This window comes from Anolis carolinensis, chromosome 4 (genome assembly GCF_035594765.1).
Source record: "Anolis carolinensis isolate JA03-04 chromosome 4, rAnoCar3.1.pri, whole genome shotgun sequence".
NCBI classification, from domain to species: domain Eukaryota; kingdom Metazoa; phylum Chordata; class Lepidosauria; order Squamata; family Dactyloidae; genus Anolis; species Anolis carolinensis.
In genome coordinates, this window is record NC_085844.1 from 229,089,348 (window position 1) to 229,104,393 (window position 15,046).

The 15,046-nt window shown below is 40.2% G+C and overlaps 1 protein-coding gene across 1 annotated transcript in view; it reads right to left on the minus strand.

Annotated features, from left to right (window-relative positions):
- b4galt5 (beta-1,4-galactosyltransferase 5) overlaps window positions 1-14,110 on the minus strand; it is an 80,087-nt gene extending 65,977 nt beyond the window's left edge. Inside the window, exon 1 of the mRNA XM_003220649.3 lies at window positions 13,759-14,110. Coding sequence (XP_003220697.1) covers window positions 13,759-13,882 — 124 coding nt within the window. The 5' untranslated portion in view covers window positions 13,883-14,110. The remainder of the gene's footprint in view (window positions 1-13,758) is intronic.
- Window positions 14,111-15,046: the final 936 nt, after the last annotated feature.

The following is a 15,046-nucleotide window of genomic DNA, read 5'->3' on the forward strand; positions in this document are numbered from 1 at the left end:
TTCAAAGTAAACTACCAGTAACTTTACTCAGTGCCTTAAATGTACCAGATCCCTTCTGATCTTTTAAGTTAAGCAGGGTCATCTTTGGTTAGTATTCAGATGGGAGATTGTCAGTGAATAGTGCTACTGGACATCTTGGGCCCATTCTACATTGCCATATAATCCAGATTATCAAATCAGATAATCCACATTATCTATCTACTTTGTACTGGATTATCTGTGTCTACACTGCCATATATCCAGTTCAAAGCAGATAATCTGGATTTTATATGGCAGTGTAGAAGGGGCCTTAGAAGAAATAAGAAAACCACCTCTGAGTATTCCTTGCCTAAGAAAATCCTATGAGATGGATGGGGCTGCCATAACTCGACAGGCAAAATGGAGGCACATGCACACAATGTAGCATTAACATGAGGGAAATATCATAGCACTGGTGTCTTATGTGTGTAAAGATGAAAAAATTATTTTGTCTTTCAGTAATATGACATGAATTTATTTTGCATGTTCTAAGGCTATTTAGTCTACCACATACCAATGTAACAGATCATGAACTACTTCACTGTGATTGTATAATCATATAGCATTTTGCCATGTACAAAATGTAGGTCCCAGTTCCTTGAAATTCAACTGGAATCCTGAATCAGGATAAAACTGTTAATCATACCAAATCCAACATTTACACAATTCCACCTAGCACAGTACATTATTCTTGCCTTCTCACTACACCAGACAAAATGTTGGACAGAAAGCTGTGGGAATTTCTCCCCCAAGAAAATAAATGAATTACTAAAATTTCTTAAAATCTTAAGAGCATCCCTTCACACAACAGAATTATAGTGCTATTATTCCACTTTAAATGCTATTATGGCAGTAGTGTGAAAGGGCCTATTAAGACCACAATTAAAGTAACCATAAGGAACTATCATTATGAGGTAACAGTAAATAGTGGGAGAGAATATTTACCGTAAGTCATACAGAGAAAAACGTGAAAAAGCAAACTTTGGATTTCTTTAATTTAACTGAATGAAATGTTAACCAGTTCAAAAGCATGTAGATATTTTAACAAGGATCTCAAGAAAAAACAGGATAAGTGAAAGAGAGACCTCTCTGAAACATACAAGACAAGCAAATAGCACCCATTGATTTTTTTAAAGAGCTCGCCAACTTCTTTTTTATTAAAAGTACAACTGTGCTTGTCATGCACAAAATGTTCCAATCGCATTAACACAGGCTCATATTTAGAAAGGGATGCCTTTATAGTATATTGCTTGTTAAATGTTACTGTAATGAAAGCAAGCTACAAGATTAAATGATTTTCTATAAAAGCTTGGCCTCACACCAAACAAGCTACTTCTATTGTTTCATGAATGTCAGTGAACTACTCCTTTTGTTTAGAGATTAGTTTGGAAGGAAAAGCTGATCAGAATTGCTTGTTATCATTGCTCTGTTGTGTTATAAACCCATTAAAATGAGGAGTTACAGAATAAACTAATATTATGTTTAAGGATAGCACTATGATTTGCATTATTCAACAGCTGAACAAGGTAGATCATGTCAGCAATAATATACGGGCAAGACCACTCTCACACATTTGAAGCATAGGAACAGAAAACTGAGCAACTTTGAAATATTATTTCCTCTTAATCAAATATGGCCAATCAAATGTTTCTGCATATACTATACTTGAAATTTCAAAGAATGCTTTTGGAATGAGAGACATTTAAAGGAGAATGGCATTCTAAAATACTATGAAAAGACATTGTGGTGGGATACCCTAGGATGGAGAAAACCAAGCCATCCTTAACATGATTAAGGATCATAAGTTTTACTCTAAAAGCAACTATATTTAATATTAAAGATAATTGAGCTGTCTGTATTATGGGTTTTGAATTTTGCAACCTACATGAAGTAGCCATAAAAATTAGACAGCTGTATTTCTGTGATTTTGAAATCACTATTGTAACTCATTTCAGCTTACCACTGAAAATATAACTTCAATCTACAGTCAGAACACACCAAGTAGGATGAAAGGTTTCCCTAAAAGATAGAGCCTAGTGGATAATCTTCATATTACCTCTTCCTTTTAAGCTATCTTAAAATAGTGATAAAATAGTCATCTTCTTCTCCATAGTCTATACATTTACCAAAAATACAATCAATGTTTTCCAGAATCCTCCATATCTCTATACACACATCATAAAGTACGGTAAAGCCTGGCCCAATGGTCTCACATACCTGTTTTAATCTTACTTTTACCCAAAAGTAGAAACCCTGCTTAAGAATTTTTTACTTAATGCCATACTCTCATCATGGGAATGAAAAGCAGTCCAGAAATTTTGTGTGAAGGAGAAGCCTGCATAACTGCAACAGATGTCAAATTTATAAATCATTTCAGCATTTATAGCCACAGTGATGTATACTGGAATCTCTAGTGAACTACAAGTGCAATTTGCATAAATGCAACATTAGGACATGTTTGCAACTGTGTTTATTGTTGCATTTTGCAAGTACATATATCTCTACTGTATTTTTAAATGTACATTAGCCTTTATAGTGGGGATCAAAGTCATTTAGATCTCATAATGAATTTCAGACTAGACCATTCAAAGGGCTGAATCATTTGAAACATTCTATATACACCCTAAAAGACTGCTAGACTCCAGAGAAAAGCCAGCTGTTTAGAGGTGAATTGTCACATTAGCTTGCTTGTCAGAAAATAAAAACAGCATGAAAAATACAGGAGAAAGAGATGTAGAATTCCCTCATATTATGAAATATGTTAAGCTAGAACATCTGACATTTCCAAGATCACCTGTATATCAAATCTGCTGGAGATATCCATCTCACATACCAACTTCAGTGGAGGGACAAGATTAACAATACTTTCAAAGAACAAGAGGCCTTCTGAATCGTTGCACCCAAAACTGTGAGATTCTCTACCTGACAGTTTAAGATGGAAAAAACTCATTTGATAGCACTTCACTTAGGCAGTCATTTGTTTTATGTGATGGATAGCTTTTATCTTCTACATTTGTCTGTCTCTACTGTATTGTTTTGGAATTTTACAATAAATTATGATCCTACCAAATATTCTGAATATGCTTAAGCTACCAAAGCAATTTTAAAGAAAACATGTAAAATAAGCATATGGATTAGTTGTTGGCTTTCATATCCAGAAAAATACAGGGACTGGGGAAAATTATTCTTACCTGTAGAATACCAGTAATATGTGTTGTCAATTTGTGTTATGCTGGCTGCTCAACTTTTCTTGGAAACCTGTGACTACTCCCTCTGTTTTTTTCTTTAAAACTTTCTATTTTAACCTCTACAGCTGCAGAAAATACTCCAAAATGGAGTGGAAAATCTATTTAACATATATATTTAACAGTGTCATTCTATATGTGCTTACTCAAAAGTAAGTCCTGGAGATAATTAATGCAAGTTATGTCCAGGTAAATAGTTATGCAATTTGTTGTCGAAGGCTTCACAACCTCTGAGGATGCCTGCCATAGATGTGGGCAAAAAGTCAGGAGAGAATACTTCTGGAACATGGCCATACAGCCCAGAATACATACAACAACCCAGTTATACAATTGCCACATACGAATATTGCAGTTTTCCTTTGAGGTAATTAAATGTTTTGCCTTATATGTTGGAAACTGCCCTGAGTCCCCTTGGGGAAATAGGGTAGTATACAAATAAAGTTTTATAATTATTATAAAAGAAAGATGGTAAATGACTACATATCTACTCCCACAGTGATACTTCTCAGGGTGGTCAAAACAAAGTAATAAAAAGTTCTGAAATCAAATAAACAATCATCATGGGATCCATATATGTAATATATCTTCGAACCTGGCTTAATACTTACAAAATGGGACAGGGATCAATGGAAAAACTCTAGCCATAGATAATGGAGGCTTTTATTTTCAACTGCCCTTCTCTATATGCAGAGGGTGATGGGGCAAGTGATAGAATACAGAGTTCACATATTCCATCTCTCATACTTATTTCAAATACAAATACAATGCCTGATAACAAACTAGGAAAATAATTTGTGCCCAAACACGTATATACAGCACTAGCTGTGCCCGGCCACGCGTTGCAGTGGCGTTGTCTGGTGGTGTTGGTGAGAAATTGTTGAGATAGCGGTGGTATTGAATGTCTGTTGTATGGTTGTCTTTATGTTTAGTATTGCATTTGGTTGTTTGTGTACTGTGAAAGTGGTGAGGGTAGAGGGGGTGTATGTCCCTGTGTAGTATTGTATAGTATTTATACGCTGTCCATGTGTTGTGAATGCTTGGATTGTGTCCTGCTGCATAGTAGAAAGGGTTGAGCTGGATGGCCTTTAGGGGTCTCTCCAAACTCTTGGATTCTATGCTTCTATTATTATTATCATCTTCTTCATCATCATTATTATGTAGAGGCTGGATGGCCATCTGTTAGGAGTGCTTGGATTGTGTCCTCCTGCATGGTAGAAGGAAGTTGATCTGGATGATCCTCAGGGGTCACTCCAAACCTTAGGATTGTATGATGATATTATTATTAGTATTAGTATTGAGAGGATGGGTGGCCATCTGTTGGGAGTACTTGGCTTGTGTCCTGCATGGCAGAATTGGGTTGGACTGGATGGCCTTTAGGGGTGTCTCCTAACTGTCTGATGCTATGATTCGATGTGTATTATTATTGTGCAGATATTGGATGGCCATGTGTGAGGAGTGATTGGATTGTGTCCTCCTGCATGATATAAGGAAGTTGAACTGGATGATCCTTAGGGGTATCTGCTAACCTTAGGATTATATGATATTATTATTATTATTATTATTGAGAGGCTGGCTGGCCATCTGTTGGGAGTGCTTGGATTGTATCGTCCAATGGCAAAGTTGGGTTGGACTGGACGGCCTTTAGGGGTCTCACCTAACTGTCTGATTCTATGATTTGATTTGTATTATTATTGTGCAGATCTTGGATGGCCATCTGTCAGGAGTGCTTGATTTGTGTCATCCTGTATGGTAGAAGGAAGTTGAACTGGATGATCCTTGGGGGTGTCTCCTAACCTTATGATTGTATGATATTATTATTATATTATTATTATTGAGAGGCTGGGTGGCCATCTGTTGGGCATGCTTGGATTGTGTCCTCCATGGCAGAATTGGGTTGGACTAGATTACCACAGTAATTATTTCATATTACAGTAGAGTCTCACTTATCCAACATTCGCTTATCCAGTGTTCTGGATTATCCAACACAGTCTGCCTTTTAGTAGTCAATGTTTTTGTTGTCAATGTTTTAAATTCATTGTGATATTTTGGTGCAAAATTTGTAAATACAGTATACATAGCATTATTGCGCATGGAACTACTTTTTCTGTCCAATTTGTTGTATAACATGATGTTTGGTGCTTAATTTGTATAATCATTACCTAATTTGATATTTAATAGGCTTTTTCTGAATCCCTTGTTATCCAACATATTCACTTATCCAACGTTCTGCCTGCCTGTTTATGTTGGATAAGTGAGACTCTACTGTACATTTATAATCTTATATTATCTGCTTAGAACTGGATTATATGAGGCCCCTTCTTCACAGCTGTATAAAATGCACACTGAAGTGGATTATATGGCAGTGTGGAGTCAAGATAATCCAGTGCCAAGCAGATAATATATTATAAATGGGTTATATAGCTGTGTGGAAGGGCCTTGAGTCTACACTGCCATATAATCCATTGCAAATTAGATAATCTGTGGAAGAGGCCTAAGTGAGGCTTAACTGTGCCTGTCCCCTGGGCTGAGTAGGTTGCTAGGAGACCAAGTGGGCGGAACTTGGCCTTGTAACTGGCAGCAATTGGATAAAAACAATTATTCCTCTCCCTCTAATTAAAACTTTATTTTTCTTATTTTTTTATTTTTTGTTGTATCAACCTAGAGCCGTGGATGATGGGTTGTGTTGTCAAATTTCGAGGTTGGGGGGCCTGTAGTTTTGTTGTTTTGTCCGCTGCCCTGATGCCATCACTCTTTATATATATATATATATATATATATAGAGAGAGAGAGAGAGAGAGAGAGAGAGAGAGAGAAGATTAACCAACAGAAACTGCTTTGCATGCTGCGTTCACTTTCATTTCATAGATCAAGATAGGTTATGAATATGAAATAAAACACACGTGATATAAAAGTATATCAATGAGAAAGGAGGGAGCTACAGAGGTCACACACCAGCTATGAATCAGGACTATCTACCTCATATCAATCAAGCTAAAATATCCAGAACTCAATGTGCCACAGTCTGGCAACAGGTGAATAGAAAGGTACATGGAAAGCATATATTTCATTCTTTCCTGTCTGTTTTGTAGCAAAATGTTTTTAGGAAAACTTTAATTACAAGTCATTAAAAACATAAAATGAGCAGTGTAATGCATCCTAAAAACAGATGTAACAGTAAAATATTACTAAATATAGAATAGAAAACAACACAGACACACACAAAAACTACAGAATGAAACATAACATTTAAAAAAACAGACTGAAGAAACCACAGCATTCATCTGCACTGTGGAAATAAGATCTTTTGAGAAGCTGAGAAGAACCTGTATTAATCCTCTCTGGAGAAGATATTCTTTAACTGAAATTTCACTGCTTAAATGGCACATAAGGCCACTTTTCAGATACAGGCAGTTCCCAAGTTATGAACATGTTAAGTTCTGTAGATTTGATGTATTGTCAAAGGCTTTCATGGCCGGAATCCCTCTTGTGGGAGGGATCCTCTCACCTCTGCAGGAGTCTACCGGATACCATGCAGCTGTGGACAAGTCTACATAGGGACCACCAAACACAGCATTGCCCAAACATGAATCAAGGAACATGAAAGGCACTACAGACTAACTCAACCAGAGAAGTCAGCCATAGCAAAGCACTTGATGAACCAACCTGAACACAGTATATTACTTGAGAACACAGAAATGCTGGACCACTCTAACAACTATTATGTCAGACTACACAGAAGCCACTGAAATCCACAAGCATGTGGACAATTTCAACAGAAAGGAAGAAACCATGAAAGTGAACAAAATCTGGCTACCAGTATTAAAAAAAACTCTAAAATCAGGACAGTAAATAAAGAACAACAATCTGAGGAATTCCAGACATGAATCAATCAGGGACAGCTAACACCTCCGAACAAAGGATTCCCCCAACGAGGAAGAAGCCAGGCCATGAAGCTGGCAAGGCCATTAATGCTAATCAAGGTGATTAATTACAACATTCACACTGGTCTCCAACAGACAAGAGTTTTTTCTCCCACCCTGGATCTTCTACAGATATATAGACCTCCCTTGCTTATCCTTCCAATATACCTCACAACCTCTGCGGATGCCTGCCATAGATGTGGGAGAAACATCAGGAGAGAATGCTTCTGGAACATGGTCGTACAGCCTGGAAATTGCACAACAATCCACTTCTGTAGTTGAATGTGTATGTAAGTCAAAATAATAACATGTTTAGTGTAATTCCAGCCTTATTTATTTATTACAGCATTTATATTCCGCCCTTCTCACCCCAAAGGGGACTCAGGGCGGATCACACTACACATATAGGCAAACATTCAATGCCTTTTAACATAGAACAAAGACAAGGGTCTTTTTGGCTGCTTTTGGCCACAAAGCCAAAATGTGTCCATCAAAACTACCATAAACCTCCCTTATTTCCTCACTATGAGAGATTACAGAAACAACAGGGTTGCTGAGAAGATCAAAACACAACACAAGGGTTTGGAAAGCATTTACTTGATAGTCACAAACTGTTCAGCCCTGCTTTACATACACACATAAAATATCAAATCAAGGTAAATCCTCTCAACTCCTATTCCAGAGGTAATACCATCTTTTGTGATATACGGTGTGAGCTTCTGACACTGCTAAACTGTGCTGCTGAGTCTGTCTATCCAATTCAGAATCCAAATGTTTACAATGGCACAACTATAGCTTTTATCTCTTTGAGGCATCACAACACTACTTTAGCTAGGACATGTCATACGTGTATTTTTTCAATATATTTTCATTTTCACTACATTATCACTGCAAATCTATGTAAATGGTTTTACATATTATTGTGTTCATTTCATATTTTTTCGTTATCTGTTATACAATATACCGAGATCATGGATAGAGAAAATATTTGCATTCCATTAACTACAACATTTCATCCTTTGGAACAGAAAGATGAACAGAAGGGACATGGCTCTTCAGCTTTACTTTGTAATACTGCAGCTTTCTATACTTATCAGAGCAAGCTTCTAAGTGAAAATCATCACATTTTGTTTGTGTCCACAGAAATACAGTGATTTGAGTGTTGGGCTCTTACTCTGGAGACCAGAATTCAAATATCTTCCACATAAACCCACAGGTGCTATTGAGAAAGCAACACTCTCTTGGACTCAGAGGAAGGCAATGGTAAACCTCCTCTGAACAAATTTTGCCAAGAAAACCCTGTGACCGACTTGTCTTAGGGTTACCATAAATCTGACATGACTTCAACACACAGCAACGCTATCTAAGATTTTAATCTACCAGCTGCTCGTGAAATTGAGATGAGCAATCTGATAATCTGTTATAAACTGAGATGTAATCCACATGGCTTCTAACAACTCTAACTCCTTATTTATGGACCATTATCTGTTTTTTTCCTCACATGTTCCCGCCTGCATAATTAAGTTACTTTTTATGTTCCCAAAGATACTGCTGTTACAGTATGCTTTATAGCATCCATTGACTGCAGTTTGGGAAAGCAAGATTCAGTGTAAAATGAACAAAACAGTACACAATGGATCTCTCTCAACACTGAAGCATTTGTGAGAGAAATGAGACTTTCTTCACAGTTAAAGTGGTTTTTTTCTCTGAATACAAAGGATTATCATCCATTAAAGTAGTGATTCTCAACCTGAGTCCCCAGATGTTTTGGCCTTCAACTCCCAGAAATCCTAACAGCTGGTAAACTGGCTGAGATTTCTGGTAGTTGCAGGCTAAAACACCTGGGGACTCATAGGTTGAGAACCACTGCATTAAAGGAATTAACTTTTGAGATAGTTGCATATCCATGGATCCACTAATTTTGGACATCCTTATTAATCAACTGCAAAATTGGTGTTTGTCATGACTGCCCACTTCTGAAACACAGCTTTTGACTGGAAGTTCAATCCAGCTATACAAACAGATCCTACAAACTGTATGGAGGATCACTCTGATTTTCATCTGTCAATTATTAAGCACTGTTTATTATTTTTTGTTTTCATTTTTATCTGTTTTAAGATTTTATAGTTACTTCAGTGATCAACAGATTAAAAATCTTCATAGTTGCAAGCTAATAACAAGTCACACATTTACAAGGTTGCATGTTATACAGTGGAAAACAAACACCTCGAGGATGTTCAGTTGCATTGCTTACCACAAGGTTTGATTAAAATATCTTGCAAAGTACAAAGTGCAGGAGTCCTGCTGTATCTTCTTAATGAGCAATAAATTCATAATTATGTTTTTATAATTGCAGTAATGCTACATGGTTGCTAAAAGTAGCCAATGAATAAAACAATAATTATTAATATTAACTGAAGTTTAGGCTATCTTGTATGGCATTAACCTATAAGGATACAGTATGAAAAACTTTGAAGTTAAACAGCTAGATTTAATAGATTATTTATGGGTCTGGTGCCTTATTGTGCAACATACCAACAGGAGTTAAATGTTACATGTTGCAGATAGGTTTCATGCTCTAAAACAGAGGTTCCCAACCTTTGGTTCTCAAGGGTTTTTTGGACTTCAACTCCCAGAAATCCCAGCATCTTACCAGCTGTCTGGAATTGTGGGAGCTAAAGTCCAAAACACCTGGAGGACCAAAAGTTGGGAGCCACTGCTCTAAGCAATGTACTGAAATATTGTAGGATTTAGTAACAATATCAAACATTACTTTTCATGGAATAATTCCATATACAAGTTTGCATTCATTTTAAGTGGAACGTATACCTCTATATTTCTACAAAATATAAAAGAAACATAAAAAAGGCATATTATCTTGAGTTAGAAACTATTGATCAGTAAAAATATGCCTTACTGTATCAGAACAGCAAAAAGGAACAATGTAACTACGCCCTATGGGACTCATATCAACAAAAGTAAAGTATGTGCCCTCAAGTTATCTTTCGACTCAAGTTTTTTAAGGCAACAAATGCTCAGAGGTGGTTTCTTATTGCCTCCCTGTGAATATAGTCTACTGCACGCCTCATGCTCCTTGGCGATCTGCCTTAGAATGAGGCCTTTGGAGCATTTAGAAAAACTGGAATACGAACAGAATAAGGCCATTTTTATCCTACAATTGTTTTCACTAGAACATTCATCTGCTTAAGTAGCAATGCCTATTACTGACCTGATACAGTCCATTATTTTAACACTGAATACATTCTGCTCCACATGGAAACATTTTAGTGCAAAATCAATCTACAGGCACCTGTTTTGGTGGGTGTTTTTAAATGTTTATTTGAGAATTGCTTGGAATAGATTTTATATTTTATTTGTCAACCAGTATGGGCTAAAAGGATTGCCCCAAGCAGAACAACTCAATCCATAGGGCATGCAGAGACAACTAAAAGGCAGTGGCTGTGGGAATGTAAACACTTTAATGCATTCATCACAACCTGTCATGTATGAACCTAAATCTCCTCCCTCCTCTGTGCTGTAGGCAGAACTAGAGAGCACATTTTGAGTGAATGAGTCAAATTTAGGGATGCAAGAAGGGGGTAGAAAGAAATGAGAAGATTGAAGAAGAGATCGCATCTATTTCTACAGAAACAGGCATGTATGCAAAATCCAACATGCCTGCCTAACAAGCAGAGAAATTGTAGTTTTAAATCATCTTGATGTCACACCACTTTCATGACCTGAAGGCACAAGGTCAGACTATGTTTTCTGAAAAGTAGCTTTATCTGAATCAGTCAATTCAGCAAACCAAGACCTCAAATTGAAATGCTTAGAAGAGGTTTTTTTATCCCCATAAAAGTTACATTGGGATGAAAAGTAAATTATATTACCAAGGGCTCAAATTTATAAATATGCAGTTATTACATTCTCAAGAGGAATGCTGTAAGTATGCCAACATAGAGATGCCAAACATAAACACCATATTACGTAATAATTACTACTACTACTACTACTACATAATTATTTAAATGCCTGCTGTTTCTTTGCTGGGAGTAAGGAGGAGAAGCCAATGGGGGGGGAACAGCTCAGGTTCTTAGAATGGATCTGAGAAGAGCATAGAAGGCGGGAAAAGGAAGAGGGACAGTGCCTCGGTGGGAACTCACTCTCTCTCTCTCTAGAAGTCTGCACCTTGGCAAATAAATAATCTGGGGTGTGGGTCGAGAAAGACAAGGACACAAGGAGAGGAAGGCAATAAATTATTATCGCCATCATCATCAAAGACATGATAGCAAACTACCACCTCATCTTCAGCTTAGTCGTGATTTTGTGGGGTAGAGATAGGTTGTGCCTGTGTGAGAAGAGGGTGGTAGTAAATTATTATTATATTAGAGGCATGGTGGCAAAACACATCCCAAGTCCCCTTTCGGCTTGGTGGTGATTCTTTTTCCCATCTAAATGCTATGTGTGTGTTTTGGTGAGAAAGGGAGCTGTGTTGTGTACATCTGTGTGAGAAAAGAGGCTGGAAAAAATTATTATTATTATTATTATTTATTATATTAAAAGAATGGTAGCAAAACATCATCCCAAGTCCCCTTTTGACTTGGTGGCAATTTTTTTCCACCATAAAGGCTGTGTGGGGGAGGGTGCTGTGTTGTGTAGTCTGTGTGAGAAAAGAGGTGCTAAGCCCGCCCAAGGCTGCGGCAACTGAGGGAGGGAGAGGGAGAGAGAGAATAGACAGAGAGAGAGAGAGGAAGGGAAAGAGAGGCCCCTTCCACACAGCTGAATAAAATCCCACATTATCTGCTTTGAACTGGGTTATATGGCAGTGTGGACTCTGATATCCCAGTTCAAAGCAGATATTGTGGGATTTTCTGCCTTGTTGTTCTGGGTTATATAGCTGTGTGGAAGGGCCCAGCGAGTGAGAGAGAGAGGGATAGTGAAAGGAAGGGAAGGAGGTAGAGAAGAATAGAGAGAGGGAGAGAGAGGGACAGAGAGGGAAGAAAAGGGAGGGAGGGAAAGAGGGAGAAAGAGAGAGGGGGAGGGGAGAAGGAAGAAAAGGGAGGGAGGGAGGGAAGCTTGCCTGCTTCTTTCCAAAACCAGCCCTGCTCTCTATGGCCCCTTAAACACAGCTGTATAAAATGCCACATTATCTGCTTTCAACTGGAATATATGACAATGTGGACTCAGATAACCAAGTTCAAAGCAGATATTGGGGGCTTTTCTGCCTTGATATTCGAGTTATACAGCTGTGTGGAAGGGCCCTGGGTTATATGGCAGTGTGGACCCAGGGTCCTTCCACACAGCCATATAACTCAGAATATCAAGGGAGAAAATCACACAATATCTGCTTTGAATTGGGTTATCTGTGGCCGCTTCCACACAGCTGAATAAAACCCCACATGTTCTACTTTGAACTGGAATATATGGCAGTGTGGACTCAGATATTCCAGCTCAAATCAGATATTGTGGGATTTACTGCCTTGATGTTCTGGGTGATATGGTTGTGTGGAAGAGCCCTGAGTCCACACCGCCATATATCCCTGGTCCCTTCCACACAGCTGAATAAAATCCCACATTATCTGCTCTGAACTTGGATATATAACGGTGTGGACCCAGGGCCCTTCCACACAGCCATATCACCGAGATTATCAAAGCAGAAAAGTCCACACTGCCATATATTCCAGTTCAAAGCAAATAATGTGGAATTTCATTCAGCTGTGTGGAAGGGGCCTGAGGGCCTCTTCCACACAGCCATATAACCCAAAATTTCAAGACAGATAATCCACAATAACTGCTTTGAACTGGGTTATCTGAAGGCCCTTCCACACAGCCCCTATTATCCCAGAATATCAAGGCAGAAAATCCCACAATATCAAGGCAGAAAATCCCATAATATCTGCTTTGAACTGGGTTATCAGAGTCCACACTCAGATAATGTGGGATTTTCTGCCTTGATATTCTGGGATATACGGCTATGTGGAAGGCCCCTCAGATAACCCAGTTCGAAACAGATACTGTGGATTGTTTGCCTTGATATTCTGGGTTACAGGGCTGTGTGGAAGGGCCCTCATTTCAAAGCAGATAATGTGGGATTCTATTCGGCTGTGTCGAAGGGGACCCAGATAACCCAGTTCAAAGCAGACCTTGTGGGTTAACCTGCCTTGATATTCTGTGTGGAAGAGGATATCACAAATCCAGGGAGAGAGAGGAGAGACATCCCTCCCTCCCCCCTCCCGCTCAAATCGACCGTTAGGGGGAACCCCCCCCCCTCTTCCCCCTCCCCAAAATAATCAACACGCGCAGGCGCAGAATCCAGAGCGGCGCGCGAGAGAGAGGGCGCGAGCCCCCCCCCTCTTCTCTTCCACTCCGCCCCCCTCCCCCCTCGCTTCGAAGGCCGTGAGGGAAGGTGAAGCGCAGGCATTTCCCGCTCAGCCTTCCTTCCTTCCTTCGTTCGCTGGCTCGCTCCCGCATCGCGTTCCTCCTTCTCTCCCTCGAAGGGAGGCTGCGCCAGTCAGTGTTGCTGAGGCGACCCAATAGCCCTCCCTCCCTCCTTCCCTTCCCCGCTTTCTCCTCACCGATGCCGGGCGCCACATAGACGAAGTAGAGGAAGGACGAAGAGAGCGAGAAGAAGAAAAGGGCGGCCACCAGCGAGCGCCGGGGAAGCCGCCAGGGCCTCCGGGGGCTCCGCTTCCACCGCATGGTCCGTCCAGGCGGCGCTTCCACCCACTCCGGGCCTGCCTGCCTGCCTCAGCTCTGGCTGCCCCGCTCCTCACGCCCTCCGCTCCGGCCTCTCTTGCGTGCCCCCGCCGCCCCGCGTCCGGCGCCTCGGCTGCATGAATGCGGGGACGCCGCTGCGCTGCCGGAGAAGAGCAGAGGAGCGAAGCGAATGAGAGCCGCCCTCGCCCTCCCCCTCCTCCTTCCCCTCCTGAGAGGACTGGGCGGGGCCTCAAGGAGGGAGGATTTAGGGACTCTCTGCAAACTCCCCCCCTCGCGCTGGACTCTGCGCCCGCCTGGCAGCCCGGTTTAGGGATCCTCCGCAAACTCCCTCCCCTCCCCTCTGGCAGCATGCAAAGGGAAGAGACTCTTGCAACACAGGGCCCTTCCAGAAATCCCTATATCCCAGAATATCAAGGCAGAAAATCCCACTTTATCTGAGTGTGGACTCAAATAACCCAGTTCAAAGCAGATATTGTGGAATTTTCTGCCTTGATATTCTGGGATATAGGGCTGTGTGGAAAGGCCCTCAGGGAAGCCAAAGCTATCATAAATAAAGGGCCCTTCCACACAGCCCTATAACCCAGAATAACAAGGCAGCAAATCCCACAATATCTGCTTTGAACTGGGTTATCTTGAGTTCACACTGCCTTATGGGATTTTATTCAGCTGTGTGGAAGGGGCCACATTTTCTGGTTTGAACTGGGATATAAGGCAGTGTGGACTCAGATAGTCCAGGGCCCTTCCACACAGCCATATAACCCAGAATCCCAAGGCAGGCAATCCCACAATATCTGTTTTGAACTGGGATACATGGCAGTGTGGACTCAGATAACCCAGGCCCCTTCCACACAGCTGAATGAAATCCCACATTATCTGCTTTGAACAGGGGTATATGGCAGTGTGGACTCAGGTATTCCAGCTCAAAACAGATGTTGTGGGTTATTATTCAGCTGTGTGGAAGGGGCCACAATTTCTGCTTTGAACTGGGGTATAAGGCAGTGTGGAGTCAGACTTCTAGAAAATATATTGGAGTGGATCACCAATCCTTACAGTAGGCCCACTGAAATCAATGAAACCAAGCATAGCTAACATAGAATCATAGAGTTGGAAGAGACCACGTGGGCCATCCAGTCCAATCCCCTGCCA